The sequence below is a fragment of the Talaromyces marneffei genome, chromosome 2 (assembly GCF_009556855.1).
Source record: "Talaromyces marneffei chromosome 2, complete sequence".
NCBI lineage: Eukaryota > Fungi > Ascomycota > Eurotiomycetes > Eurotiales > Trichocomaceae > Talaromyces > Talaromyces marneffei.
The window spans coordinates 3,129,064-3,153,877 of record NC_072349.1 but is presented as its reverse complement, the minus strand read 5'-3'; the positions used below and the strand labels follow the sequence as shown (position 1 = coordinate 3,153,877).

Below are 24,814 nucleotides of genomic sequence, written 5' to 3'. Positions count from 1 at the left end.
ACCAACCAATCAAACGCAGCGGATACAATTTTAGGGCACACCATCGAATTTATCGGCGCATCTTGAATACCTTCGTTTTTTCTTCTCTTTCTCTTCCCCATATTCCATCCACGACAATTGCCAGTCCACCCAACGACAAACAAAATGCCTCCTAAGACCAAGAAAGCTGCTCCCGCTCAGGAGAATGTCTCTCTCGGCCCTCTCGCCGGAGATGGTACGTTTTGTCTTTTGTCTTATCGTGTTGAACCGATTGTGATCCCCACTAACATGAAATGTTCTATAGGCAAGCTCGTGTTCGGTGTTGCTCGTATCTTCGCCTCTTTCAACGATACCTTCGTCCACGTTACCGATCTTTCGTGCGTACCTCCAAAGCATCAATTCACAATAATAGGGAGTGTAAAAAACTAATTTCAACAGTGGTCGCGAAACCATCTGCCGTGTCACCGGTGGTATGAAGGTCAAGGCTGACCGTGACGAGTCCTCCCCCTACGCTGCTATGCTTGCTGCCCAGGACGTTGCTGTTCGCTGCAAGGAATTGGGCATCAACGCTCTTCACATCAAGATCCGTGCTACCGGTGGTATGTCCAACACCCTCCGAACACTCTGTTTTAAGAAAACTCTGGATTTAACATGTTCTAGGTAACGGTACCAAGACCCCCGGTCCCGGTGCTCAGTCCGCTCTCCGTGCCTTGGCTCGTTCCGGCATGAAGATCGGCCGTATTGAGGACGTTACTCCTACCCCCTCCGACTCTACTCGTCGCAAGGGTGGTCGTCGTGGTCGTCGTTTGTAAACAATCAATTGTTTACATACAGTCATGTGCGCGGGATCTTGTCTTTTCGCTTGTCCGGTATACATATTCTGCTACCTGGATATAGTTGTAGTTGGATTTGTTGACAGGGTTTGAGCCTGTGTACGGCCTAAAGCAATTGTGGATGGAATAAACGCGAAGAACGGCATTACGCCTGGTCTTCACATTCTCCCTCAAAAAATAGGAAGATAGTCCTCTTGAAATATACTCAATATCAAAAGATTATCGTACTTCTATATCAAGTGTAATTGATTGTAAAATCGTGTAACTAGTTATGTTTGATGTCTCGTAATACCATCACACACTTCTCAAGACACCAGCGCCCAATAATGTCAGACCAGCCAAAACCTCGGAATAGGTGAACGCCTGTATAGGAGTGTCTGCCAAAGACATAGCCTTGGGTATTCGCATTTTGCAACCCATGTATTGGAGCACCTTCTTCATCCAGTCTCGTTGAGCTTTTGTTGCGCCGAACTCCATCGCAACGGCGCAGTGCAGTGGCCACATGAGATTCAGTGCGTCCAAAGTTTTCATTGAGCTGGTGTTTATCCAGGCACTATCAACATCTGCCTCTTTTTGTCCCGTGATTCTCATCTTTGAGTCATCATAAAGATATGCCACCGACGCATAAATCCCATCTATAGCTTCTTTCATCATCCGAGTCAGAGTTGTGGTTTCTCTCCCATTTGGTCGACTTGTGCCTGCGTATAAAAATCGCCCTGTCTTCAGCAGGAAATCGCCAGTGATTAGTATCAGTGTTCTATATTCATTCCATCTTGTACACAAAAAATTGTCTGGATATGATTCTCCGTAGTAGCCATTACATGTTGACGGAAGACCTGAGGCAATATCACAGCCTGTAGTTTTAGGTATCATGACCGGGTGGTACTTTTTCGGGAGCAAGTTGGTGATTAGACGGAGATCTCTTTGGATACGTTTGACAGATACTCGAAGCTTTTCAACATCGATTTTTTTGATAGTGACAACACTGTTAGGGTTGTCAACAGCACTGAAGTGGTCCATGGAGGTAACGAGTTTTCTCAGGCGCGCTTTGGTGACATCTAGTAGCAGCCAGGCTTTTTCTATGCTGTCCATCTGAGGTCGTAAGCTGAAGAACTCTTGTATATCGGGAGTCTCTTCTGATAAGGCAAATTGTCGTGCTGCTGACATATTGTCTTCTGTGGGCATTCGATTGCCTCCCGTATTATGATTGTGTTGAATCATGGCAAGCATTCCATTCAAATGAGTTTGCCAGGTCCTGTCAGCCAGGGAAGTGTTCACAATCATCTGAATCTCGAGTTAACTTCATTCTCAATCATAAGTGCACACTATTGCACTCACCTCATACAACGCAAACAGATATATAGGGGCGATCAAAGCTCTCGAGTTGGGATACAACGAAATACTTTCCCTCACCTCGCCCATAGCCTTGCGATATTTGACATGGAGTTTTCGTCGCCCTTCGATAGTCTGCAACGATGCAGCACGAATCACGAGTAATCCATCTGTCAAAGCATCGAGTACTTCGACAACGGTTCGACCAGGCCCTCTTTCAGCAGGCACGATATCGAACATCTCTATACTTTTTCCGCCAACAAGACCAGAAAGATTTCTGGCATCAAAAACAAAGTTTCTTAGGAAGTAATCAATCGCATCCTGCATCTGAGGCGGTCTTGCGCTTCGCCATTGGAGCATGAGATGATGCGAAGTGAACCCGCTACGCACATTTCGAGGGATATATGATGGCAACGACTTTGATGCCTTGCACCGGGTCAATGTCTTTCCTTGACCCGGCCTAGTTTGTACGATGCAAATTCGATTCGATTTTATACATCTTTGACAGCCGGGAAGAGATCGATCGCATTTGATACGTCTGGATCGACAGGTTACGCAATCGCTCAAGGAAGCCATAACGAGTTTTGTGCTTTTTCCGGTAGTTAAATCATTGGGAATTCAAGGATATTTTTATTCACAAATATGAAACAACTATCCATCTCGCGCGGTTTGAAGAGCTCGGAATGTCCAATTTCATCGATGACGTGGTGTGTGGGTAGAGTGAAATAACGGTAGAAATTCACGGGAGAACCGATTTTGAAGATCCGCGCTAGCAGTTTCGTGATCCATACAATCCAGACGCTCAAGATATACCTTGATAGGCTCGTTATTTTCAAGAATATGTTACGAATGCAACCAAATGCCTCCGATAGATATGGTTTTGCCAGCTTGTATTAGAAATCAATTGTTCGCAAAGTCCCTACCCTAGAAGCATCCAGTCTTAGAAGTATGGACGGTTTGGTTATAAAATGCACGTCATTTTCACCCCTCACCAGATGGCTTTTTTTTAATCAATGTTCTCTCTTCACATCTATAGACAACTCATGCACTTTGTTGAGATCCAACATCTATTCCTCCTTTTCCATCCCAAACAAGCTCAATATGGTCCAAACACTCGAACTCTGGGGTCATTGGGGAGCTCCAAACCCTTGGTAAGTGACCTGTCCATCTATTATTGGATACATCAGACATGGTTAACATCCTGTTCAGGAAAGTAGCCATGGTCTTGGAAGAATTGTCTCTTCCTTATCAAATTAATTATCTGGAGTTGACCGATGTCAAGACTGAATCCTACTTGGAGGTTACCCCTAATGGTCGTCTGCCGGCACTCAGGGATCCTAATACGGGAATCACGCTTTGGGAGGTATGCAGCTGTTTTAGGTCGACCCTTTGAGGGTGATTATATTAACAATTTTTGTAGTCCGGAGCTATCATCCTTTATTTGGTTGATCAGTACGACAGGGACGGAAAAATATCTTACAAGGATTCACCCGAAAAGTATCTTTGTCAACAGTGGCTCGCTTTCCAGATCTCAGGTATGACTTCCTCTCATACCTCCTCATATCTATTATTCCAGATTGCTAATCCAAACGTTTATTCAGGTCAAGGTCCATACTTTGGTCAAGCCACATGGTTCGCCCGCTTCCACCCCGAAAAAATCCAATCCGCAATCGACCGCTACATAAACGAGATCCTGCGGGTAATCAGCGTCATTGACCTCGGACTCCGCAGAAACCCTGCTGCGGGTAACTGGCTTGTAGGTGACAAATGTACCTATGCAGACCTGTCATTTGCCACCTGGGCTTTGGTGGGATATGGCTTGTTGAAGGAATTGGGGAAGAATGAGGGTCTTGAGAAGGATTATCCTAACTATACTCAGTGGATTGCGAAGATGGAGGAGCAGGAGAGTGTGAAGAAGATTCGGGATGTGATGAATCAGGGGAGAATTGCACATAGTTTGAAGGTATAATGTCTGTCTGTGTGCAAAATATCGTGTCCCTCCCTCGATTCTAGGTACCTAGAATATAATATGTTTCCTATTTCGGCAATATGTTCTTGAAGCCCTAACATGATCCAGTCCTGGCGTTAAAGCAACCTTTCCTAACGAGCACCTGTCATATTTGTAGCCTATCAAGTAGAATATGTGGAAGGATAATTCCTATTTCCTATATCTCACTCAAAATCAACCATCTTAAGATTGAGTCCAATATCCTCGAGGGGCAGTGTGTCGCATTGAGCATTGAAGGGGTGGCCTGTCTCCACTTCTTTCCGCCAACTTAAAAAAAAATGAAGTAGTGACATCAAAGCTCCAACTCCACAAAAGACAACCTCCCACCATCTCCTCTGACCTGCCAACTAAAAGTCACATATCATATTCCCCAGAAACCGACTATCAAGCCCCAAATTTTACTTCTGGACTTTTATAGAATGACAAATATCCGACCAACACCCACGATCATCCTACCCCGCCTCCCCGCCAAAACTCTCGTCGGCCTCGATCTTCTCAGCTTCACGTCCACCGAACAATTTTACGGGATTAGCGATCTGACGCCTGGTTGGCACTTCCTCTACACGGGTACGACGGAGAGTTTCTCGATACGGTGCGGCGCATGGTTCTATGTCGGTGATATCTCGCACGATTCAACGAGTGATGGTTCCAAAAGCATAATTCTCCACAGCGGCGCCGCTACAGGCGGTCCGGAAATCCGAATATGGAGATGGAATCAAGATATAGAGACCTTAATACCGATGCGAGGCGACGACGGTGAAAATCGACTAGAGATTATGCGCTGGAAAGCGAACCTGGGCGGATTGAGGCAAATGGGTGCCTTGTTTAGTTACAAAACGAAAGGACTCCCCGATAACACCGAGATCGATGAGAATGACGCTACAGATCAGTCGCCCACGCGCAAGGATTGGATTCAACTAACTAACCGTCTGACACCGGAAATCCTGTCGCGGATACTGGGCACGCCGTACAGCGACGATGACGATAGGCCGAGTTGGAATATAAATTCGGCGAGTACGGCGGCGCGAGACGCGGATAATATTCCTGGGATCACAGCGGAGATAGCTTCGGAAGTGAGGACAAAAGCCTTTGAAAGCGGACAAGAAAGCAAGAAAGAGAAAGAGCTTCAGTTCCTACCTATTGATCTAAAACGGACGTGGCGAGAAGGTGCAATTGGGCGCGAGAGGACTGAAGCAGCGCAGGACAAATCATGGGCTTTGGGTGATTTGATCGGAAGATATAGTCTCTCCGGTAATTCTGGGAAGAAGGGTGAAGGCGAGATTCTGGGCGAATTGCAGTTCTGCTTCCTCATGATCTTGACACTTATGAATTACTCATGTCTCGAACAATGGAAACGACTACTATCGTTGATATTGACATGTCGTATTGCAATCAGAGAACGAGAGCCGTTTTTTAGAGATGTGCTTCAACTCTTGCGATTACAGCTACGTCATTGTGAAGATGTTGACGGGGGTCTTTTCGAGATGGATGGGGATTACGATGGAAATTTCTTACGGAAGTTGTTGACGGGATTTCGGCAGACAATATATCAAATAGAAGGAGCTGATACAGTCCGGCAAGAAATGAATGCGTTAGAGCAGTGGGTACGTACGGAATACGGATGGGAACTACGCAAGGACTCGATTATGCGTCGAGGGATGTTGCAGCTTGAAGATGGGGAACAAGTCGAAATGGAGATGAGTGGTGCTGATGAGGATGATGAGACGGGCGAGTACGCTCCTGTGATTGTCGATGTGGGAGAAACCGAAGGTGCTGTGGTGGAAGACACGACTGATGTCGACACACCTATGGATTAGTACCAGACTTAGAGTGAGACGTAATATATGATACCCATTGCAAGCGGAACAAAATTTTGAAATCATAAATGTCATTTTTCATTTGATATAGAAATTCTGACATATTCGTTGCCCACACTAACCCCTGCCTGATGAAATCGTACAAACAAGGGCCGTCAAGAAAATATCCCGGGATTTCTCTCCATCTCTTTTTTTGGTCGTGTGAACATGGCAGTGAATCTTTTGACGCTTTTTCGCAAATAAACACTTGAGAAAAAAAATAATGATCGATTCCGTCCTTCCTCTAATCTGTAACCCGGGAATATTGTTGATACTCGTAGAGTCGGAAGAAAAACCAATCGTCTCTAGGATTCAAAGCACACTCTCAACCCAAGTGGCTAACAAAGTCTCTTTTGTCATGACAAATGAATATGCTTATTTTTCCCACACATGCACACACAAGACAGACGCCCCCCTCCCAAGCAGAAATTAACAAACACGATAAACGAAAAGAAAAACAACAAAACAAAGTCCTGTTCTTTTCTTCGTTTAACGGTAAGATTTCTGGTAACGAGCACGAGCACCTGGACCACCGAACTTCTTGGGCTCGGCCCGTCGGGAATCGGCAACGAGGAGTGTGCGGTCGTACTGGATGAAAGCCTGCTTGAGCTGGTTCTTGGAGTGCTCGTCAACGAACTTCTGGTAGTAGGCGACGATGGACTTGGCGATAGCCTGGCGGATGGCGTAGATCTGGGAGACGTGACCACCACCGGTGACGCGGACACGGATATCGACACCAGCGAACTTGTCGAGGCCGACGATCAAAAGGGGCTCGTAGACCTGATTTCCCCATTAGAACCTAATCATTCCTCTTCCATTCTTTTGATTTGGTTTATGCGATTCGTACCTTGAAGCGGAGCTGCTCGGGCTTGACGAGGTTAAGAGGCTGGCCGTTGACCTTGATGAGGCCCTTGCCTTGCTGTAAAAAAAAACGGTCTTAGTATGTCTTTCGCGAATGTAATTTCCTTCAATTTCCCATGATTTTTTCTTGTATTTTCCAATCCAAATCAATCGTCGCTAGAGGGTTGTTCAATTCGTACCTTGGTGTGGGCGACTGCGGTAGCTATAATGCGATAAAAAAGCCATGTTAGTTATCACTCATAAAATCCACCTTTCTGCGCAATAATCCAACATACCAGTCTTCTTCTTGCCGAAGCATTGCACACTCTGCGTAGAAGCCATGATGGTGAATATAATGGCTTTGGCCGGAGTCAAAGGGAGAGTGTGTGTCGTCGAGGGAGGGTTGGTTGATCTCGTTCAAATGGTCTCGGTCTCGATATTGAAGACGGACGGGCAATCGCACACAGTGCGGGTTTTCGCTTAGTGCTGCCGCTAGTACGCTTTAGGGTTTCTCTTTTTTCTCGGAGTCCGTTGGGGCTAGGCCGTTTTTGGTGTTATGATCATGTGACCCGGTGCCAAGAAATGCATATCCAGTCAAAAGTTCGGAGCATCGACGGAGAAGGACTCAACATCGGAACGAACACCACATATATCACCACATTCTGGTGTTGTCGCCCGCAGACCATTGGCTCTGCACTTTTTGAATCAGCGATAATACCAGTCAATTGCTCTCAGAGCTGAGACCGGCACCATGTCGCAGACGGTGGGAAAAGTCAGTGCAAACAAACAAACTCTTCCGACAGCTCCAGACCGTCGCCATTGAAATGGAATGCAATGACTAACACGATACAGACACGTCTCGCCTACTCCAGGACATGGCACTACATTGATGTCGGTACAGACGGCCGTTCCCTCGGCCGTGTCGCCTCCGCAATTGCAATGCATCTCATGGGCAAACACAAGCCCATCTACGACCCATCCACGGACTGCGGTGACTACGTCGTTGCTGTGGGATGCCATGATTTACATACAACCGGCAAAAAGCGTTTGCAAAAGAAATATTATACGCACACGACCCGGCCCGGTAGTTTGAAGAGTATGACTATGGATAAGATGTTTGAGAAATGGGGTGGTGGTGAGGTTTTGAAGAGGGCTGTTAGGGGCATGTTGCCCAAGAATCGATTGAGGGATAAGAGATTGGCGAGACTTAAAAGTAGGCTGCCTTCATATTGCGTCAATTGGTGACGTTTAACCGCAAGGAAATATGATCCGTTACTAATTGACTGTTACAGCATTCGAAGGCCTCCAGCATCCTTACAAAAAGAACATTATCAAAATTGGCGGAACGAGCGTGCTAGGGCCGGATCACCTGCCCGAGATCAAGAGAGTTTTCGAAAAGGCCAAGACGACCACAGAATCAGCCCCAGCTTCTCAATGATTCTGATTTCACCTAATTATGTACAGCATATACTCTTTCTTTCTCTTTCGTAAAAATCTTGTCTTATTTTTCTGGGTTATTCTAAAGCGCATGGCTGGAGTCTTTGGCATTTTATCTCTTTCTTCCCTCTCTATGTTATCTGTCGCGGCATCTACTTGTATTTTAGTTTCCGATCAGGTGCCCTATACATTGTATATCAGAAGCATTACATTTAGACAATTTCAAACAGAATTAAAATAGATTGATGGATATATACATTAACTATCTACGAAAAGAACGCCCGAAACACCCATTCTAAGCGCTTGTAAAGAAAATGATGTCTTGTTCAGCTCACAACTTGGCCTTGGAAGTACGAGCTACAGTGCACTTGATAAGTCCATTGGGTCCAGACTGAGGAGCAAAGACTTCGGCATCCTTGCCTGTGTTCTTGAGACCCTTGTGCCATTTCAAGTCTGTAGAAAACAATTTGTCAGTTATTGTATCTCACGTAAGCGGAAAGAAGAGAAACATACCAACTTCAAAGTAGTGCTTGTTAGGCAACGAGTACTCCACCGTCTCAACCTGTGGCACAACGGCCAAAATTTGATTTGCCATATTGTACATGGTAGCTTGCACACTAGCGCTATTCTCCTTTGCGAAAGTGCTCAGAGTAATTTCCCGTGCAGCGCTCCATGCGTTATCGAATCTGGCAGGGTCGGCCTGGACCTCAGCAAGGCTCGAGAAGTTCTTCCAGTTCCATGTTGCATCGACCTCCGTGCTGAGAATACGGTCCCAGACTTCCGGCAAAGTAGTGTATTCGTCACGCACGAATCCCCAGAATTGGGATCCGGTGGATTTCAGGACATGCAGACCCTGAATTGTAGAAGCAATTTTGATTCCCTTGCCCTCGGTAACGTCGACTTGGACGTTACGTGTTTCAGCGCCATCGCGTAGGAAGGAGTGAGGGTGTGGTTTGCCGTCGATGGTCATGCGGGTCCAGCGGTGGGTGATGATGTTGACATGAGCGGCGTGGATGTGGCTGTATTTCTCGATGAAGTGAGACCCAATAATGGATCCGAAGACTTCGGGGGTTGTGACGGGGTGTTGTTTGGCGAGGATGAAGATTGTGTTCTTGATGGAGTCTGTGGCGACGACGACGCTGTTGTCGGCCTTGGTGTATCTATCGACAGGTTAGTCTATCTGACAATTTAAATGGTAGATTGGAAAATCATACGAAACATCAATGTCGCCCTCGAGAAGACAGCACACGGTCATCTCGACCACGGTCTGGAAGCCGGTCTTCTCGTCACGATGAACCTTGTAGACGCGGACATTGTCCTTGCCGTAACGGGCAGCAGCAAGCTTGGAAGACATTTTTGATGATGGTCTTTAGAATATTGAAAAACTTCTGCAAGTCAAAATAATTAGTTGTTGAGAAGCTTCTTGAGCAGAAGCTCTGAGACTCTGAATGTGAAGCTTATCTTGCGATTGCTCCCGTATCAAGACATGATAGGCGTGTAGATAAGAAAACACAAACGTACCTGTCTTCAATCGGATATAAGAAATTCTAAATTTTAAGAGATGCTTCCAACTTCAAATTCTGCTTTGGTCTTTACTGAAAATGTCAAAAGAACCAAACGACGAACATGTGGGTGTATAAATATTATATGATGATTCGATACCTTTATCTAATCGACCCAATCGGCCAGCTCCGACACCCGCCAGACGCGAATGGTTAGGCCGGCGCCGCTTCATATTCTTATTTCCAGTGCCTACGATCCGATAGCTTCATATGAACTGACAATTACTGGCCTAGCTCCGCGGCGGAGGCCGGAATCATTGACAAATTAGTGGAAATCTATATTAATATGGGTTGACTCCTATTATGCAAAGTCGGAAGCGTAGATATGCTAGACCACATCGTATGATCTTTGATATTTGAATTATCCCCGCCTCCTTGGATAAATGCAACGCCCGTTTTCGATATCTCGCAGTTGTCAAGGTAGTCGCATGGTATTTGGCGGCTTGATCAACAGTTTATATAATTCTATGTGCAAATGCCAAATGCATTAACTAGCAAGTGACAGGGGAGCTCTATGGGAAGCTCGATCTTGACATGTCATGGATCTGGCCAATCAGCGCGCACTTTCGTGGGGCAGTACTGGTAACAATCCACCCAATACAGACATATAGGTAAGACCTACATGTTTCGGCATGGCAGCAGTAACTTGTAGATGCATTTTGTGTTGGCAGATGGGATTGCTAGTTGTGAGAAGTAGGTAGAGGGTTGGAACAAGGGGATGGGAGGAATGCCAAGACTATTTACTGAGGCTGACGATCTGGAGAAGCGTGACAGCGGGATATCAACTTAGTGTGGCCTCCAGACTCCAGACCTCACATGCCACAACAATCAATGCCAGCTGCCCAGTCTGGCCTGAAACCGCAGAACTTGTCCTTTTGGGAATTGCTCTCTCATTTATTGTTATCCTGAGCAATGAAACCGCTTGTATCTATGATTAGCGTTTAATCGATCTGTCAATTTCCCCGAGATTCGGCTCCAAATAGCCAAATAGATGTTCCACGCCGCCATCATCAAACACCCTTCTCCTTAAACCCGTCCGCTACGAAAACGAGACCATCGATGCGACCCATTCCGACTCTTCGCGCAAGGTGATAACGCGTTGCGGCCATCGTATGGAGGGAACCCATGGCGTCTGCGTACAATACCGGGAACTCGGCGACACCAACTCAGTCTCGAGCACTTGGTGCTGACGGCAAGCCAGTGTCCAGAAGCCATGACGATGGAGGGGCGGCCGTCCCAGCAGCCAGCTGGAACGATGCTGCTTCACGGTCAACCCGTAACGGGCGCTCCGCATCTGGTGGGAGCTCTATGAGCACTCGCGGCGGAGCTTCAATTGCACCATCAGCGCAACCGGGGAGTTTCAGCTTGGAGTTGAAGAGTATGCAGAATTTCCGCAGTGCGACTCCCCGTCAAGATGCAGTATCCCCATTTCCGCGACTGTCGAATACCATGGAGGAGGACGAGCCCGAGGCCGATACGACCGAACAGCGTCAGGCTGCCATCCGAGATAGGATAGCGAAGGAAATGAAAATAAAAGTTGGAACTGAGAATATGCTGGAAGCGTTGTTGACCAAAAGTGCAAAACAGACCAGAGATCAAAGGCTTCGAGTCGAGTCGGAGCTGAGCTCGTCAAACAGGAAGCTTGCAGAGCTCAGACAGGAATTAGAGGACGAATTGATGCGGTCACAGACCCCTTCAACACCACAACGTAGTCGACTATCTGCCCTGTTTCGCGGAAGCCCGATGCGATCTCCGTCCCGTGCTACAGATTCTGCGGATGACGACATGGAGGATGCAGATGGAGAAACGGAGTCGCCGACTTATGTTCTAGCAGAGACACTACAAGCTTTGGAGTTAGAAGGAATGGCGCCGGATTATTATATTGAAAGGGCAAACAGCCTGGTCGAACTATTCAAACGCCACCCAACATTGAAATACGACCTCGAGTGGTCAGTGTTTGGACAACGAGTGCAGATGATGCTTTTGAGTGATAGCAGAGAAGTAGTAGCGGCAGGTTACCGCTTAACCCGATACGCTATAGCAGACAGGGCTTCAATCAGAACGATACGCCGTCTTCATACAGATGAACTAGTCACTTTATCACTGGTCAAGGAGAGCAAAGCGAGTATTGAGAGAGAGCAGGCTCTAAAATTTATCAGGGCTTTTCTGGATGTCAAGGATGGTGTACATGAAATTTCGAGAGCAGTGGTTCGAACTATCGTTTCTATTGCTGAACACCATGAGGATAGATTACGAAACATATCCATCATGACCTTGGCCGAGATTATGGTCAAAGACCCAGGCTTGATCGCATATGCTGGCGGGATTGGACCGCTTCACGATACTCTAGCGGAGGGAACCTTCAGCGCATCTGAAAGTCTGATAGGAAGCTTCTTACACATTATGGACACTCCGCATAGGCGACAATATCTTCATGGTGGTCGCGAACTTGAAGCAGTCCTTACTCCATTCACCGACTCATTCTCGGACACTGTACGATCAGGGCGTCTGAAATGCTCAGCAAAAGCGATTTCGGCCATGCTAAAGACCTGGCCCGGCTTGCTTGTACTTGCACGAGACAAGTCGAAGCCACTTTCGTCGTTATTGGAGTCGCTCAATTACCCTGATCCAAACGCTAGGGACCTCATATTAGAGCTTCTTTTCGAAGCACTTCAGATCAAGCCGCCTTCCTGGTCCTCGTCATTTCTCGCCGGCAGACGCCTAACGACATATGGCAGAGTGACCAATCTTCGATCAGAGTCGGATAGCAAGCAGTTACGTATCTTTCAGGAAAATGATAAAAACAGATTCGACCTGACAGCACATTTCTCAGCCTTGGTTCTGGCGACCTTGCTTGAGGCTGGTCTAGTCAAAGCTTTATCAGGTCTCATTGAAGTGGAGAACAATCAGTCCTTAAAACGAAAGTCCACTTTGCTTCTTACAGAGGTGCTGAAGCTAGCTCAGCACTCTTTACCACGGTCCGTCAGCTTTAGTCTTCAGGTTCTCCCTTCTCTACTCCCAGCAGCCATCAAATATGACGTTGAAAATCACGAAATATCGACTTCAACTATCTACCAGATTGAAAGCATCAATCGAATTCTAGCGCGATCTGGCTCGCTTACAGCCACATCGGGAAGATATGCTGTTGTCGATGAAGATATCTCTGCTTCGCTTTTATCTGGGGAGCCAGCCAAAAATAGGCTCAACCCGGCAATGGACGAAGCGTCATTCAGAAATCATATCCTTGAGACGCAGGTCCTGAACACCGTGAACTATGTCAAATGGAAATGGGATCTCATCCTTCGAATTATCGAAGGTCCATTAACAAACCCAAAGAGACTCGAAGAAGCCATCAAGGGCTCGAAGTTTATGAAGCGCTTGATTGGGTTCTATCGACCATTCAAATATAGGTTTTGTGTGATACCAAACACGAAGCCTAATCAGCGTTATGTCCGAACAGGTTGCGCCTTATTACGGACTCTGATGCAAACGCCAGAAGGAATCAAGTACCTTGCTGAAAACAAATTGCTCCGTCAAATTGCAGAATGTCTTGCGCAGGTTGACCGTATGAGCGGGCTCACCTCGGCGTCGCCTCTATTTTCTAGAGAACAGATGGCAAGTACTTTGAGTGGTGGCTACTTTGCCCTCCTCGGTGTCTTGAGCAGCGATACAAAAGGCCTTTCGATGATGGAACGATGGCATATGACTAATATGTTCTATCATATAATCGAGCTGAAAGACCGGGCTGATCTCATCCAGGCTCTTCTTGGAAACATGGATTTCACTTTGGAAAGTCATCTTAGAGTGCTTTTATCTAAGGCACTCACTGCAGGCAGCAAAGACATTCGACTCTTTGCAACTAAGCTTCTCCGCAAGTACGCCGTCGGTCATCATCTGGCTGTCAACAATGTTGTCTGGGTTGTCCGAATGCTTGTAACGCAGCTATACGATCCTGATATTTCCGTTTGCGAGGTCGCTGTGAAAATCCTAGAAGAAGCTTGCAATCAGCGAGAGTATCTGGAGTACGTTGTCAAATGTCGACCATCACTTGATCATCTTGGAGAGATTGGAGCTCCGCTTCTTCTTCGATTTCTCTCAACTTCCGTCGGCTACCATTACTTGGATGGACTGGACTATATTACGCAAGAAATGGATGATTGGTTCCTTGGGAGAAATGATGCATATGTTGCACTCGTCGAAGCTTCACTTTCGCGCGCTTACGTCGATCATCCTCGACGGCAGACATCATCATTTGCACCTGATGACATTGTTGAGATGCAGGATATCGGGGTCGTACCGCCGCATTTCTACCGAGAACTAGCTCGTACATCCGAAGGATGCAAATTGCTTGAACACTCCGGCCATTTCCTTGAATTTGCGAGCACCATACGAGATTTTGATCTGAGCGAAGAAGATCCCGAGGCCCTTTTGAAAGTGAAAGGGTGTTTGTGGGCTGTAGGAAATGTCGGCTCCATGGAACTTGGGGCGCCGTTCTTGGAGGAGACTGAAATTGTGCAGGATATTGTCAATATTGCCGAGCAGGCTGATGTGATTACGATGAGAGGTACCGCATTCTTTGTTTTGGGTCTCATATCGCGCAGTCAACATGGGTTGGAAATGGTTTATGAGGCAGGATGGGACGCCGCTGTTGACGACCGTGGTGGTTCTCTGGGACTTTGTTTGCCGCGGCGTCTAGAGAAGCTGTACCACGTATGCTATCCAACTCAATGTTCTTGTTTCAAGCTGCTAACATACTTCAAAGCTCTCATGTGTCCCCCACAAACGCGACCAGGAACTCAAACGCCTATCACAAGAAATATTCAAAAACGCAGCGACCGACACCGACCCAATCAATCAGCGTATCTTGAAACTGATCGTCGATATGGGAAATACCGTCTTGTCCAAGCGAGCAGCCAACGACCTGCATGGGTATGTTTCTTACTTCCTTCCATCACATGCAGGCAAACATCTAACAGATCGAATATAGTATCAAGGCCAAACACCCCGAGCAATTCCGCCAAGTAGAACTCTTCCAAAAGACACTAACCATCCTCGAAAGCCATCATTTCAGATTACCTGCTCGCCGGTTCGCCTTAGATCTGTTTGATAAAAGCGTCATGAGACGGGTGGTCCTCGAAGAGGACGAAGATTCGTATTCTGAGTCAGATTCGTAGTAATACCTATGAAACAATATTCACTACTTAAACCTAGCCTCATTTTCACATTTCGTTTATTTTCTTCTTGTATATATATGTATGCCCGGGAAGCATTTCGGTCTTTCGCATATTTGTCTCATGAAGGATTACGCGTGCTTTTGCTTTTGTTTTGGCATGGGGACTTGCATGTGGCTTGCATGCAAGGTTTATTTCAAGTATCACAAATGGAGCGGAAAGACTGACACGAAGAAGTGCCTGGTAATGTAATACAATATAGCATACCTTCACAGTAACTACGTAGTATTATCGTAGACTTAATGATCAATTAATTGATCGAGGGATCACATGTTCAACTCCGATCAGATAAGATTATTATTGGTACCATTGATTGCCAACGGTTACGGTATCAGACCCAACTTCTTCAACAATCTCCCAACTCTCTCATAACCACATACAGGAAGAGCGCAAACATTCGGCATTTATTATCGCACTCGATAAAAAAAATGATTGCCAACATCCAGTCATTCATCAATAACAGATTCACTCACACGTGATACGAATCGGCTCGATCTATATATACATCCCACCCACCATTCGAATCATCCTCGGAGTGGGGCATCATCATCGCCAACGATGTCGATGATTCCATACAACGAGCGAGATCTCTATACATACCAGTCGTCTAACAATATCGACGAAGCAGATGAATCAACCGGCTCATCAGAAACCCAGGAGAATACACCCTCAACTATAGATGACAGTAATAATAATTCCTCAAAAGAGCATCGGATTGAGCCGCACGCACTGACCCATCTATTTCAATGTCCGCTATGCTCACTACCACTTCAGACACCCTTTCGTCTTCCGTGCGGAAGGACGATTTGTCGTTCTTGTCTTCCGCCGTTGAAGAGACGAGAGGCAATTTCGTATTTGCAGGGTAACAATAAAGAGCGAAGAGAGGAAGGGTTTATATGTCCTTGGAAGGATAAAGGGTGTGGAAATGAGCGTGTGTCGGCCGAGCATGCGCTGGATGATTGTGGTGTGGATGTTGTTCTAGGGAGGATTTTGGATGTTTTTGAGAAGGTGGCGAATGATTTTGAGGATGGAAAGCAACAGTGGTCTGGGACTGATGTATGTATGCAATGGAAGATGACGATGCATGCTACCGGTGTTGCCGATGAAGCTGAGACAGAAAGCGACGATGTTACGACACACCCAAAGGAAGAGGTATGTAAAGCTACCTTACGCGCTGGACGCTACTTGGGTACATACCTGCTGGCTCGGGAGGGACGCTTACCATACGACGCCGGAGATGTCGTCTACGAGGACACTGCCGTCATCAATAACGAAAAGGAAGAACTACTGAACGATGACACAAGCAACAAAATAGACGAAGTTATCTACGAACAGCTCAGAACCGGCATCAGAGACGAGCTTGATTGCCGAGTATGCTACGGTCTAATAGTTGATCCATGCATCTCTCCCTGTGGCCACAGTTTCTGTTACGAATGCGCAAATCGCATACGAGACACCTCAAACCTCTGCCCCCTCTGTCGCAAAAAGATGGATCTCTCCTTTCGCGAAGGGCCCAACCCAGCCCACGGCGTTCTACGCTGTCTGTTAGACGCCTTTTTCCCCGATGAAATTAAATCTCGCAAGGAAGCCATTGAGGAGGATGGAACATGCGATGATGATGAACTACCTCTATTTGTCTGTACTCTGGCGTTCCCATCAACGTCGACACATCTTCACATCTTTGAGCCGCGGTATCGGCTTATGATTCGCCGAGCACTGGATTCTGGGAATAGTAAATTTGGAATGGTGACTCATAACTTTTATCATGATCTTGCGACGGAGGGGCATCCAGATCGATCGCCGGAGCCATTTATGCAATATGGGACAGCTGTTAGGATTGAGTGGAGAGATTTCCTTCCCGATGGAAGAATAATGTTGACTGCTGTGGGGATGCATAAGTTCAAGATACTTCGTTACGGTGTTCTCGATGGGTATTATCGTGCGCATACTGAGCGCGTGGATGATATCAGTCTTGCAGAAGAGGAAACCCTAGAAGCACGGGAATTGGCGGCAGCGAACCAAAACAACCAGCCAGCAAATGGCTCGCCATTAAATGCCTTATCAACCCAGCAACTGATGCAGATCTGCATGGACTTCCTCGAAAAACAACGCATGAACTCTGCACCAGCAGTGCGTGAGAGAATCAATCGGGTGTTCGGTCAACCGCCTACAGACCCAGCCATCTTCCCGTATTGGTTTGCGAATGTTCTACCCATACCGGATGAAGAGGCATATAAAATCATACCCTTGACTAGTGTGCGTGAACGACTCAAGGTTGCAGCGACGTGGCCGGGTAAGCTTGAAGGTAGTGGCTGGTATGTTCTGTTTCTTTCTTTTATCAAAGACTAAGCTAATTGAAAAGAAGGTCAATCTCAACGTCCTCCTGCACAATCTTATGACTCCTCATCCCCTTTCTCCTTATAAGCGCTTTCAGTATTATTTTCATTGGTCAACAGCATACATTCGCCTACTCGACTTCGTCATCATCCACATTTTCTTTCTCGATATCATTTGGCGGCGTTCCGATAAGGGAACCGCTAGCATTTAGACAGAATGAGCTTAACGCACAGACTACAATGACATATTTGCCACAGACAATCATCATTGGAGCAACAGTACTCCTTTTGACGTTGCGGGCGATGAGTCAAATGAGGCGTGTATTGCACTCGAGAAGGCTAGGGCAGTAGCGAGGAGGAGAAGAGGGATGCTTCGTTGACTTGGAAAGCAATTCCTCAAAACAAGTCTCTATACACAAGTTGCGCATTGTTGCAAGAACCAAGTCAAACAAGGATTTTTAAGCAAGGAGAAAGGGGGTGAAAATGGAGGAACAGAACTTCAAGCTGAATGAGACATTGTACAGTCGTTGTTTGTGATTCAAGATGTGTATATGGCACCTATGTAATATCCAGGTAGATCTCACTTGCACATATCCGTTCTATCAATGTATACACATTTCAGTTTCCAGGCATCCATGTATCATTAATGGGTCATTTTCATACCCAAGCTTATTGTATCTAGGTAGATCGACTTCATGGAGTCGGTTGTTTGTTTGAAGTAGACTAGTTGCCCTGTAAGTTATATCAGGTTAAATACAGTAATTCAGCGAATATCAAAAGGGGTATCAAGATCCCTCATAATGTATGGCCGACTTTTCGAGATTCAGATAAGATCGCATAAATTGAGAAAGAAGACAAATCCAGAAACAAACGCCATCGCATGCTTTATTAAAAAACAGTTCTATGTAGTTGATGTCAATATTTGAAAGATCAATCCGATTCGTCATCCGAATGATCTCGTCGTCCAGGTCTCGAATCATGCTCTGCAACATCTTCATCAGCTTCTGCATCGGCATCGGCACTAATTTGTGTGTTTCCGACTTCAATCTCCTCCTCCTCTTCTTCCAACTGAGCCGGAGGTGAGGGAAGGTTCTTCTTGAATTCAGGGTCCACATTACCCCGATGCAAACTTCGCTTATAGATTTCAGCTTCATCGGGATCACGAACAGTGACGTGAATCTGATCGGCTTGGTCTTCTCGGCCAGAAGATTCGCCGTGGCTACGGGCAAGACCAGCCTTTGCAATCTTGCGAGCTCGCTCGGGCGCAAGACGCATCTTGCCGAGGATTGGGTAATAGTACGCAGCCTTGATGCCGTCATCAGCTTGACCTGACGAGGACTTGGCAGGGTCAAATAGTGTCAATGCAATATCGCGTTGTTTCTGCTCCGAGTTTAATTGTTGAGCCTTGGTGGAATAGGTTCGTAGTCTATCGTATCGGTGGAATTTGCCGTCTCCATCATCGTGCGTGTACAAGTCCTCATCATCCCTGTTGCTATTGGAAAGGTCAAGATTCTTCTTGATCTTGTTGACGGAACCCTTCTTCTCCGGAACAAATAAGTCGTAGTCCCATGGGATTGGTCCTGGGTCCTTGTAAAGTCTAGGGTTATTCTTGTGCAGTCTAGCTTTTGCGTCGTGCTCCTCAAGGATATGCTCAGGTGGCGCAGATGGATACAACAGACCAACGTCAATCCTATCGTCGCGTTTTCCTGCAGCTGCCAGCAATGGAGGTTTATCAAACTTGAATTGAACAAATCCGCCTGGGTCTGGGTATCCCTGTAAATCGGGCATAACTGGAAAGAACCCAAGAGGTTTGAGTTTCGGGTTGTCTGGATGAACAGGGTGTGCCCAAGCATCTATCTCTGGCTTCTGTGGCGTATGTCCCTTGATCCGCTCAGCAGTGTCCTCGCTAGTATGCTTGCTTTGCGGATAAGCAATGTCGAATCCTTTCATGAGGTATTTCTTGATATACACGGGATCATCATTGGCAAGCTTGGTCTTTTCAGAAGCACGTGGTTTGACTCGTCCGGCTGCGGGCTTGAAGCCACCCGGACCTCGTTGTTCGATGGCAATGTATTGAGTACGACGAAGGAAACTGACGTTTACATTCTTCACGGCTGGGTTCTTCAGTTGGTCAAGCGGGACTAGAAATGGCAGGTCTCGAGGATCGACTGGTGGTGGATTTTCTGGCATCAAAATGGCTAAAGACAGATGTCAGTACATTAACCCCAATTCAACTGATGGGTCAAGAAACATACCACTTTCATCGCCTAGGTGAAGACCTGGTATTCCGACCAGATCAATTGGCATACCGCCCTCAGCATCAACGTCAATGCCTGGCTCCTCCCGCCTGGCCATATTCGAAGCATAGCCAGGAGCTAAGAACCGCTCCAGTCCTTCATGAGGGATGTCCAAGAACTTTGGGGGCATCTCTGGTGGCGGAAGATCATTTCGGTATCGAAGCGACGCAATGTATTCCTGGTGGAAGCCCTCAGCAGGGCGGTTTTCCTTGGTCTTGGACATTTTGTCGCGAGGTCGCAAGTTGACTATCAACTCGCTGGCGACCTAAATAGAACCGTCAACTGGAAATCAAAAATAATATCAAAAACCAAGTCGACCAGTATGGTTCTCTATTGGTCGGTTTAGAGAGTATATGCAGATGAATGAGCAAAGGTGAGCTTCTCAAGTCGTCGTTTGCCTGCCACACTTGGCCGTCAATCAGTAAAGGCAAGAGCCGATTCATGTTATTTTGCTCTCACACACCGCCTGCCATTCGTTACAGCTGCTAGTCGGAACAATAATGGTCCGTAAGGATACTAGTCACGTGGCTACCCCACAAAAGGCCTGCCGAAATGCCAGGTCTGGCCAATCAGAGCTGCATTTAGTGGGATCTATATAAAAAGATTATACCGACGTATCGGCCTTAACTTCATCAATTGAAGAGTATTAGAGCTTGAGAAACCATATTATGAGTTTATATCGGAAAACTGGAAGGCTTCAGATATTCTCAACTGTTAAAGTCTCTATACTGACTCAAGAATTCTCCATTCTGTATGACCCGACCTTATTTAGCTGGCACACAAGCTTGACGTCACGCACGAAGCGATTTTGACTGGTACGAAAGACAATCAAATAACTACACAAAACTTTCTCGGAAGATCATTTACATGACAGACAATTTGCCAAGGACAAATTACAAATACATCGCTGTATATATTTTTTGCAACATCGGAGACGACACCGGGTCGAAAAGGGAACATAACGGGTGAAAAGTCGGTAATCTACTTACGTTCTTGCTTCCGTGGCGAGCCACCCAACCTCTTTTATTCATGATATACATGTAGTAGGTCGGTGAAGATACATACATGGAGGCTATCAGATGATCGTGGTGGTCACGGTCATTATCACGCCTGCATGAAACCTGTACAACTTGGTTATATGTAGACCTGATACGTCCTCTTGTATGTATCTGAGCAGTCACGTATCTCCACACAGTGGTAACTGTCCAAAAAAACAGCCCTATTAAATTGTCTGGTGACTGATCAACTCTTCATCGCTTCAAAGAACGCGATTGGCAGGAAGTGATCGCGCAAAGCACACTAAACCAAGATCTCGATCAGGATCTGCAAGTCTGCAAAGGCCGCATCGTCGATTCATTGGAGAAGTTGGGTGGGTGATCCGGGTTTGAAACGGAGATATATCCACAAAAATTACCTGTCATACTCGGGGAGCTATTTAACCAAGCCAGTTTTCATGGGGTATTCAATAATCGCCTAATCCCCGGACTACGCCAGCCTGACGCATAGTGTGGCGAACTTCATTGTATTGCTTCTGGCCGGGTTGGCAATGTGTGTTCTGTAAAGCCTTTGTATACAATGAGCAGTTTAGAAGCGTAGGAGGGGACTGCAATAGATGCTGATGATGATAAATGACGACCAAGCTGACATAAACTTGTTATCATTTTCGACATCGGTTGATATGGACTCTAAAACACCTGGACAGTCAAAGCCCCACATACTTGTCTCTTTCCATAGGGGTTATTCGCTCACAACCCTGGAACAGCTCATTAGATATGCACCTAAAATGCAGATGGCCTGAACTGTGTTTGCCAGAGAGGAAGCCGTTCGTAAATAGGAAATGTCCCACCTTCTTCTCATATCCCTGATAGTCATCTTCAAGAACCACTTACACTTAAATCTTGCGTTTCTGTCAGATACACGAATGAAAGTTTATTTTGAACTATTGTTGTCTCTCCATGCGCAAGTACGTGCGCAATGTCGACGTTTCCTCGACAGATACTTCCAAAGGGTGATTCCGATAATCACGATGCAACTGATATCTTCCTCCCGTCGGAATCCGTGCGACAAACTAAGAAGACTTCAACGGCATGCAAGCATGCTAAAAGAAAAGTAAGCTTAAGAACTTGCAAGTACATAGATGCATCGATAGGTGCAAGAAGCCAGGACAAAGGCTTCATCTTATATTCAATAGGGCACATTGCCGCTGACATCGTTTTGTTTTTCTCTTAATAGTGCAGTGGGCGACCTTCGCCTTGCAATGCATGCAAGCGAGCCGGATCCGAATGCACTTTCGATGAGGCGGAGGATATGAGACGGAAAATTGCTATAAAACGTACGGTCTCGGAGCTTGAAGGGTATAGAGAGCTATACTAGAAATAATCAGAGCCCGGGACGAAAGATTCTTTGAGCGATTTGTGACTGCGGTTCGCGCCAATGTCGCCTTGGATGACATTGCTGATATCATCTCAGCGAGTATGCACGATATGAAGTATGGAGCAATGCACTCGAGGAGTCCGTCATCTCCCTTGATGATAAGGGCAGGAACTAATCTTGCGACGGACCAGTGGCCTTCAAGGTCTCACTCACAGCATTCACGCATGAACCTGGAAAATTTGTGCGACTTACCTGGACAAAACAAGTTGACGAATTCTTTGGGCAATACTTGACAGAATCCTGGAAGAGTACGTCTCGATTGTATACCCAGCTGCTCGTTGGCATAACCAGAGCGGTGGCTTTTATTGTCCAAGACAAGACCAGATGTCCGCATCACACCGGTTCGCAGGCATAACAGATTGTACAATGTACATACGGCCTATTTACACAAAATCCTATGGCACGATAGGCCGAGGATCATGGAAATTTTTCTGAAACTACCATATGTCACATTGTCGTTGATCTCTTGACGAAGGCTTAACTATACATCAAGTTGATTTTTGAGGGCTTTCAACTGCTGCAACGTCAGGAGGAATCATTGGGACGGTTTTCAATAGTTGCAATAGACACAAAATAGCGAGCATTAAATCATTGACAGAGCTGAATCCGTTTTTTTAAAAGTATAACCAGGTCAAAATATTTGGAAGTCTGTTGAGGTCAAGAGGGGAAATGTGCATGCATAGATGACTAAGCTGCGGCGATAAGATAAGCACAAGGACTTGGCGCTCTCAAGCGAACATTTTGAAAACCCTCAAAATTCAATTTGAATGTGGCTCCGACCTCAGATCCAACCAGGACGATCACAACCGACCGGCCACGATTGCCATTACACGACACTCTCAACCCTACGCATCGTTCAATTTTGAGCGTCAACACTTCATTTCACAGCGCGATCGCCAATCCCAACAACTACCCACAATGTCGTACGACGAGCGCTCCAATGCGCGCCCTACTCTGGGTGATGAGTCCGATGTCGAGGAGGAGGCCTTGGTCAACGACTACCGCGAGCAAGTTCACTTTGACGATGGAATGAGCGACCTCGAACGTACCACTTCACTTGGTGGTGCGTCTCAGACCCAGGACCTTCAAGCACAACTTGCCGCGGCCGCGACCCCGCTCGAGTACCAGGCCACTTTGGAGACAAAATTTGCCAGCTACGACAACTACTGCAGTCTGTTCCACTACATTCTCAACTCGGAGGGTCCCGTTGATTTGGAAGTTCCTTCGGTATGTGAGAGAATAATACCATAAACTTGGCTATCCTAGTGTTTCCATGGTTTTGAGTAATCTGACTAATTCTTGTTCCTTTCCAATAGTACTACTGGGCCTGGGATGTCATCGATGAGTTCATCTACCAATTTGAGTCCTTCTGCCGCTACCGCAACCGTGTGGCTCGCACCGGATCCAACGAGGAGGAGGCCCAACTCCTCCGGGAGAACCCCAACACATGGGGCTGTTACTCCGTTTTGAACGTGCTATACTCTTTGATCCAGAGATCACAAATCAACGAACAACTTGCTGCCATCAAGCGCGGAGAAGACCCTTTGACTGTTGCTGGAGAATATGGCTCCCGTCCGTTGTACAAAATGCTCGGATACTTCTCCATCATCGGGTTGCTGCGCGTTCACTGCTTGCTCGGTGACTTCAGCCTTGCCCTCAAGACTCTCGATGATATTGAGATGAACAAGAAGGCCATGTTCGCTCGTGTCATGGCTGCTCATTTCACAACCTACTACTACGTGGGTTTCTCCTATATGATGATGCGCCGCTACGCCGACGCCATCCGTATGTTCAGCCACATCCTCGTCTATGTGTCCCGAACAAAGAACTTCCAAAAGGGCAGCAGCCAGTACGATGCCATTACCAAGAAGAACGACCAGATGTACGCTTTGATCGCCATCTGTGTCGCCTTCCACCCCACTCGTCTCGACGACACCATTCACACTGCCCTCCGTGAGAAGTACGGTGAGCAATTCCACCGCCTCCAACGCGGTGGACCCGAGGCCTTGCCTCTGTTCGAGGAACTCTTCCGCTCTGCATGCCCCAAATTCATCAGCCCTACACCCCCCGATTTTGACAACCCAGCCGTCAACATCGACCCTGTCGACCACCACACCGCCATCTTCATGGACGAGGTCAAGAACACCCTCTTCAACCCCACCGTCAAGTCCTACTTGAAGCTCTACACGACCATGGACTTGAGCAAGCTCGCTGGCTTCCTGGACGTTGAGCCCGAGAAGTTGCGCGCATGGCTCCTTGTGAACAAGCAGCGCAGCCGTCAAATTCGCTGGGTTGAAGGTGGCTTGTTGGAAGGCGAGGCTATCACTGCTAGTGATTTGGACTACGCCGTTGAGGGTGACCTCATCCACATCAGCGAAGCCAAGGCTGGCCGAAGACTTGTCGACTGGTACTTGCGTAACTTGACTCGCACTTACTAGATTGCTTTTTATCCTTGCATCTAGACTTCTCTTCTTTGATTAAAAGTTTTATTTCATATCAACCACCTCTTCTCTTCGGTTTTGCTCTTGTGATGCTTGTGATTTTCCTTGAGGAGTCGGCGTATGTATTCCTTCGACCTTATCATGTACTTTTCGTCGAAGAGTATTCTTAATCTTTTCGATTCATTATCCTCTTTTTTTATTTATATGTTTGATTTGTGTGCATCATTGT

General features: G+C 46.6%; 11 protein-coding genes across 11 annotated transcripts; 7 read left to right on the top strand and 4 right to left on the bottom strand.

Moving 5' to 3' along the window:
• Window positions 1-144: 144 nt before the first annotated feature.
• EYB26_003499 (uncharacterized protein) lies at window positions 145-791 on the top strand (the record flags this gene model as incomplete). Its single annotated transcript, XM_054262799.1, has 4 exons — window positions 145-214; window positions 284-356; window positions 418-578; window positions 640-791. The coding sequence occupies 4 exons, from the start codon at window positions 145-147 to the stop codon at window positions 789-791; spliced, it is 456 nt and encodes a 151-aa protein (XP_054118774.1).
• A 315-nt stretch (window positions 792-1,106) lies between these two features.
• On the bottom strand, window positions 1,107-2,504 carry EYB26_003498 (uncharacterized protein; the record flags this gene model as incomplete). The annotated part of the gene is made up of 2 exons (XM_054262798.1): window positions 1,107-2,096; window positions 2,151-2,504. 2 exons carry the CDS (start codon window positions 2,502-2,504, stop codon window positions 1,107-1,109), a joined length of 1,344 nt encoding a protein of 447 aa, XP_054118773.1.
• A 741-nt stretch (window positions 2,505-3,245) lies between these two features.
• EYB26_003497 (uncharacterized protein) lies at window positions 3,246-4,113 on the top strand (the record flags this gene model as incomplete). The annotated part of the gene is made up of 4 exons (XM_054262797.1): window positions 3,246-3,295; window positions 3,354-3,507; window positions 3,565-3,679; window positions 3,746-4,113. 4 exons carry the CDS (start codon window positions 3,246-3,248, stop codon window positions 4,111-4,113), a joined length of 687 nt encoding a protein of 228 aa, XP_054118772.1.
• Window positions 4,114-4,571: 458 nt separating this feature from the next.
• EYB26_003496 (uncharacterized protein) lies at window positions 4,572-5,969 on the top strand (the record flags this gene model as incomplete). The annotated part of the gene is made up of 1 exon (XM_054262796.1): window positions 4,572-5,969. One exon carries the CDS (start codon window positions 4,572-4,574, stop codon window positions 5,967-5,969), a length of 1,398 nt encoding a protein of 465 aa, XP_054118771.1.
• A 528-nt stretch (window positions 5,970-6,497) lies between these two features.
• EYB26_003495 (uncharacterized protein) lies at window positions 6,498-7,190 on the bottom strand (the record flags this gene model as incomplete). Its single annotated transcript, XM_054262795.1, has 4 exons — window positions 6,498-6,788; window positions 6,856-6,927; window positions 7,049-7,071; window positions 7,145-7,190. 4 exons carry the CDS (start codon window positions 7,188-7,190, stop codon window positions 6,498-6,500), a joined length of 432 nt encoding a protein of 143 aa, XP_054118770.1.
• A 409-nt stretch (window positions 7,191-7,599) lies between these two features.
• Window positions 7,600-8,286, top strand: EYB26_003494 (uncharacterized protein; the record flags this gene model as incomplete). Its single annotated transcript, XM_054262794.1, has 3 exons — window positions 7,600-7,620; window positions 7,701-8,061; window positions 8,141-8,286. The coding sequence occupies 3 exons, from the start codon at window positions 7,600-7,602 to the stop codon at window positions 8,284-8,286; spliced, it is 528 nt and encodes a 175-aa protein (XP_054118769.1).
• Window positions 8,287-8,616: 330 nt separating this feature from the next.
• EYB26_003493 (uncharacterized protein) lies at window positions 8,617-9,639 on the bottom strand (the record flags this gene model as incomplete). The annotated part of the gene is made up of 3 exons (XM_054262793.1): window positions 8,617-8,738; window positions 8,799-9,445; window positions 9,500-9,639. 3 exons carry the CDS (start codon window positions 9,637-9,639, stop codon window positions 8,617-8,619), a joined length of 909 nt encoding a protein of 302 aa, XP_054118768.1.
• Window positions 9,640-10,972: 1,333 nt separating this feature from the next.
• EYB26_003492 (uncharacterized protein) lies at window positions 10,973-15,021 on the top strand (the record flags this gene model as incomplete). Its single annotated transcript, XM_054262792.1, has 3 exons — window positions 10,973-14,557; window positions 14,610-14,776; window positions 14,835-15,021. 3 exons carry the CDS (start codon window positions 10,973-10,975, stop codon window positions 15,019-15,021), a joined length of 3,939 nt encoding a protein of 1,312 aa, XP_054118767.1.
• Window positions 15,022-15,636: 615 nt separating this feature from the next.
• On the top strand, window positions 15,637-17,477 carry EYB26_003491 (uncharacterized protein; the record flags this gene model as incomplete). The annotated part of the gene is made up of 2 exons (XM_054262791.1): window positions 15,637-17,393; window positions 17,444-17,477. The coding sequence occupies 2 exons, from the start codon at window positions 15,637-15,639 to the stop codon at window positions 17,475-17,477; spliced, it is 1,791 nt and encodes a 596-aa protein (XP_054118766.1).
• Window positions 17,478-18,344: 867 nt separating this feature from the next.
• On the bottom strand, window positions 18,345-19,934 carry EYB26_003490 (uncharacterized protein; the record flags this gene model as incomplete). Its single annotated transcript, XM_054262790.1, has 2 exons — window positions 18,345-19,612; window positions 19,670-19,934. 2 exons carry the CDS (start codon window positions 19,932-19,934, stop codon window positions 18,345-18,347), a joined length of 1,533 nt encoding a protein of 510 aa, XP_054118765.1.
• Window positions 19,935-23,062: 3,128 nt separating this feature from the next.
• EYB26_003489 (uncharacterized protein) lies at window positions 23,063-24,582 on the top strand (the record flags this gene model as incomplete). The annotated part of the gene is made up of 2 exons (XM_054262789.1): window positions 23,063-23,371; window positions 23,461-24,582. 2 exons carry the CDS (start codon window positions 23,063-23,065, stop codon window positions 24,580-24,582), a joined length of 1,431 nt encoding a protein of 476 aa, XP_054118764.1.
• Between the last annotated feature and the right edge of the window lie 232 nt (window positions 24,583-24,814).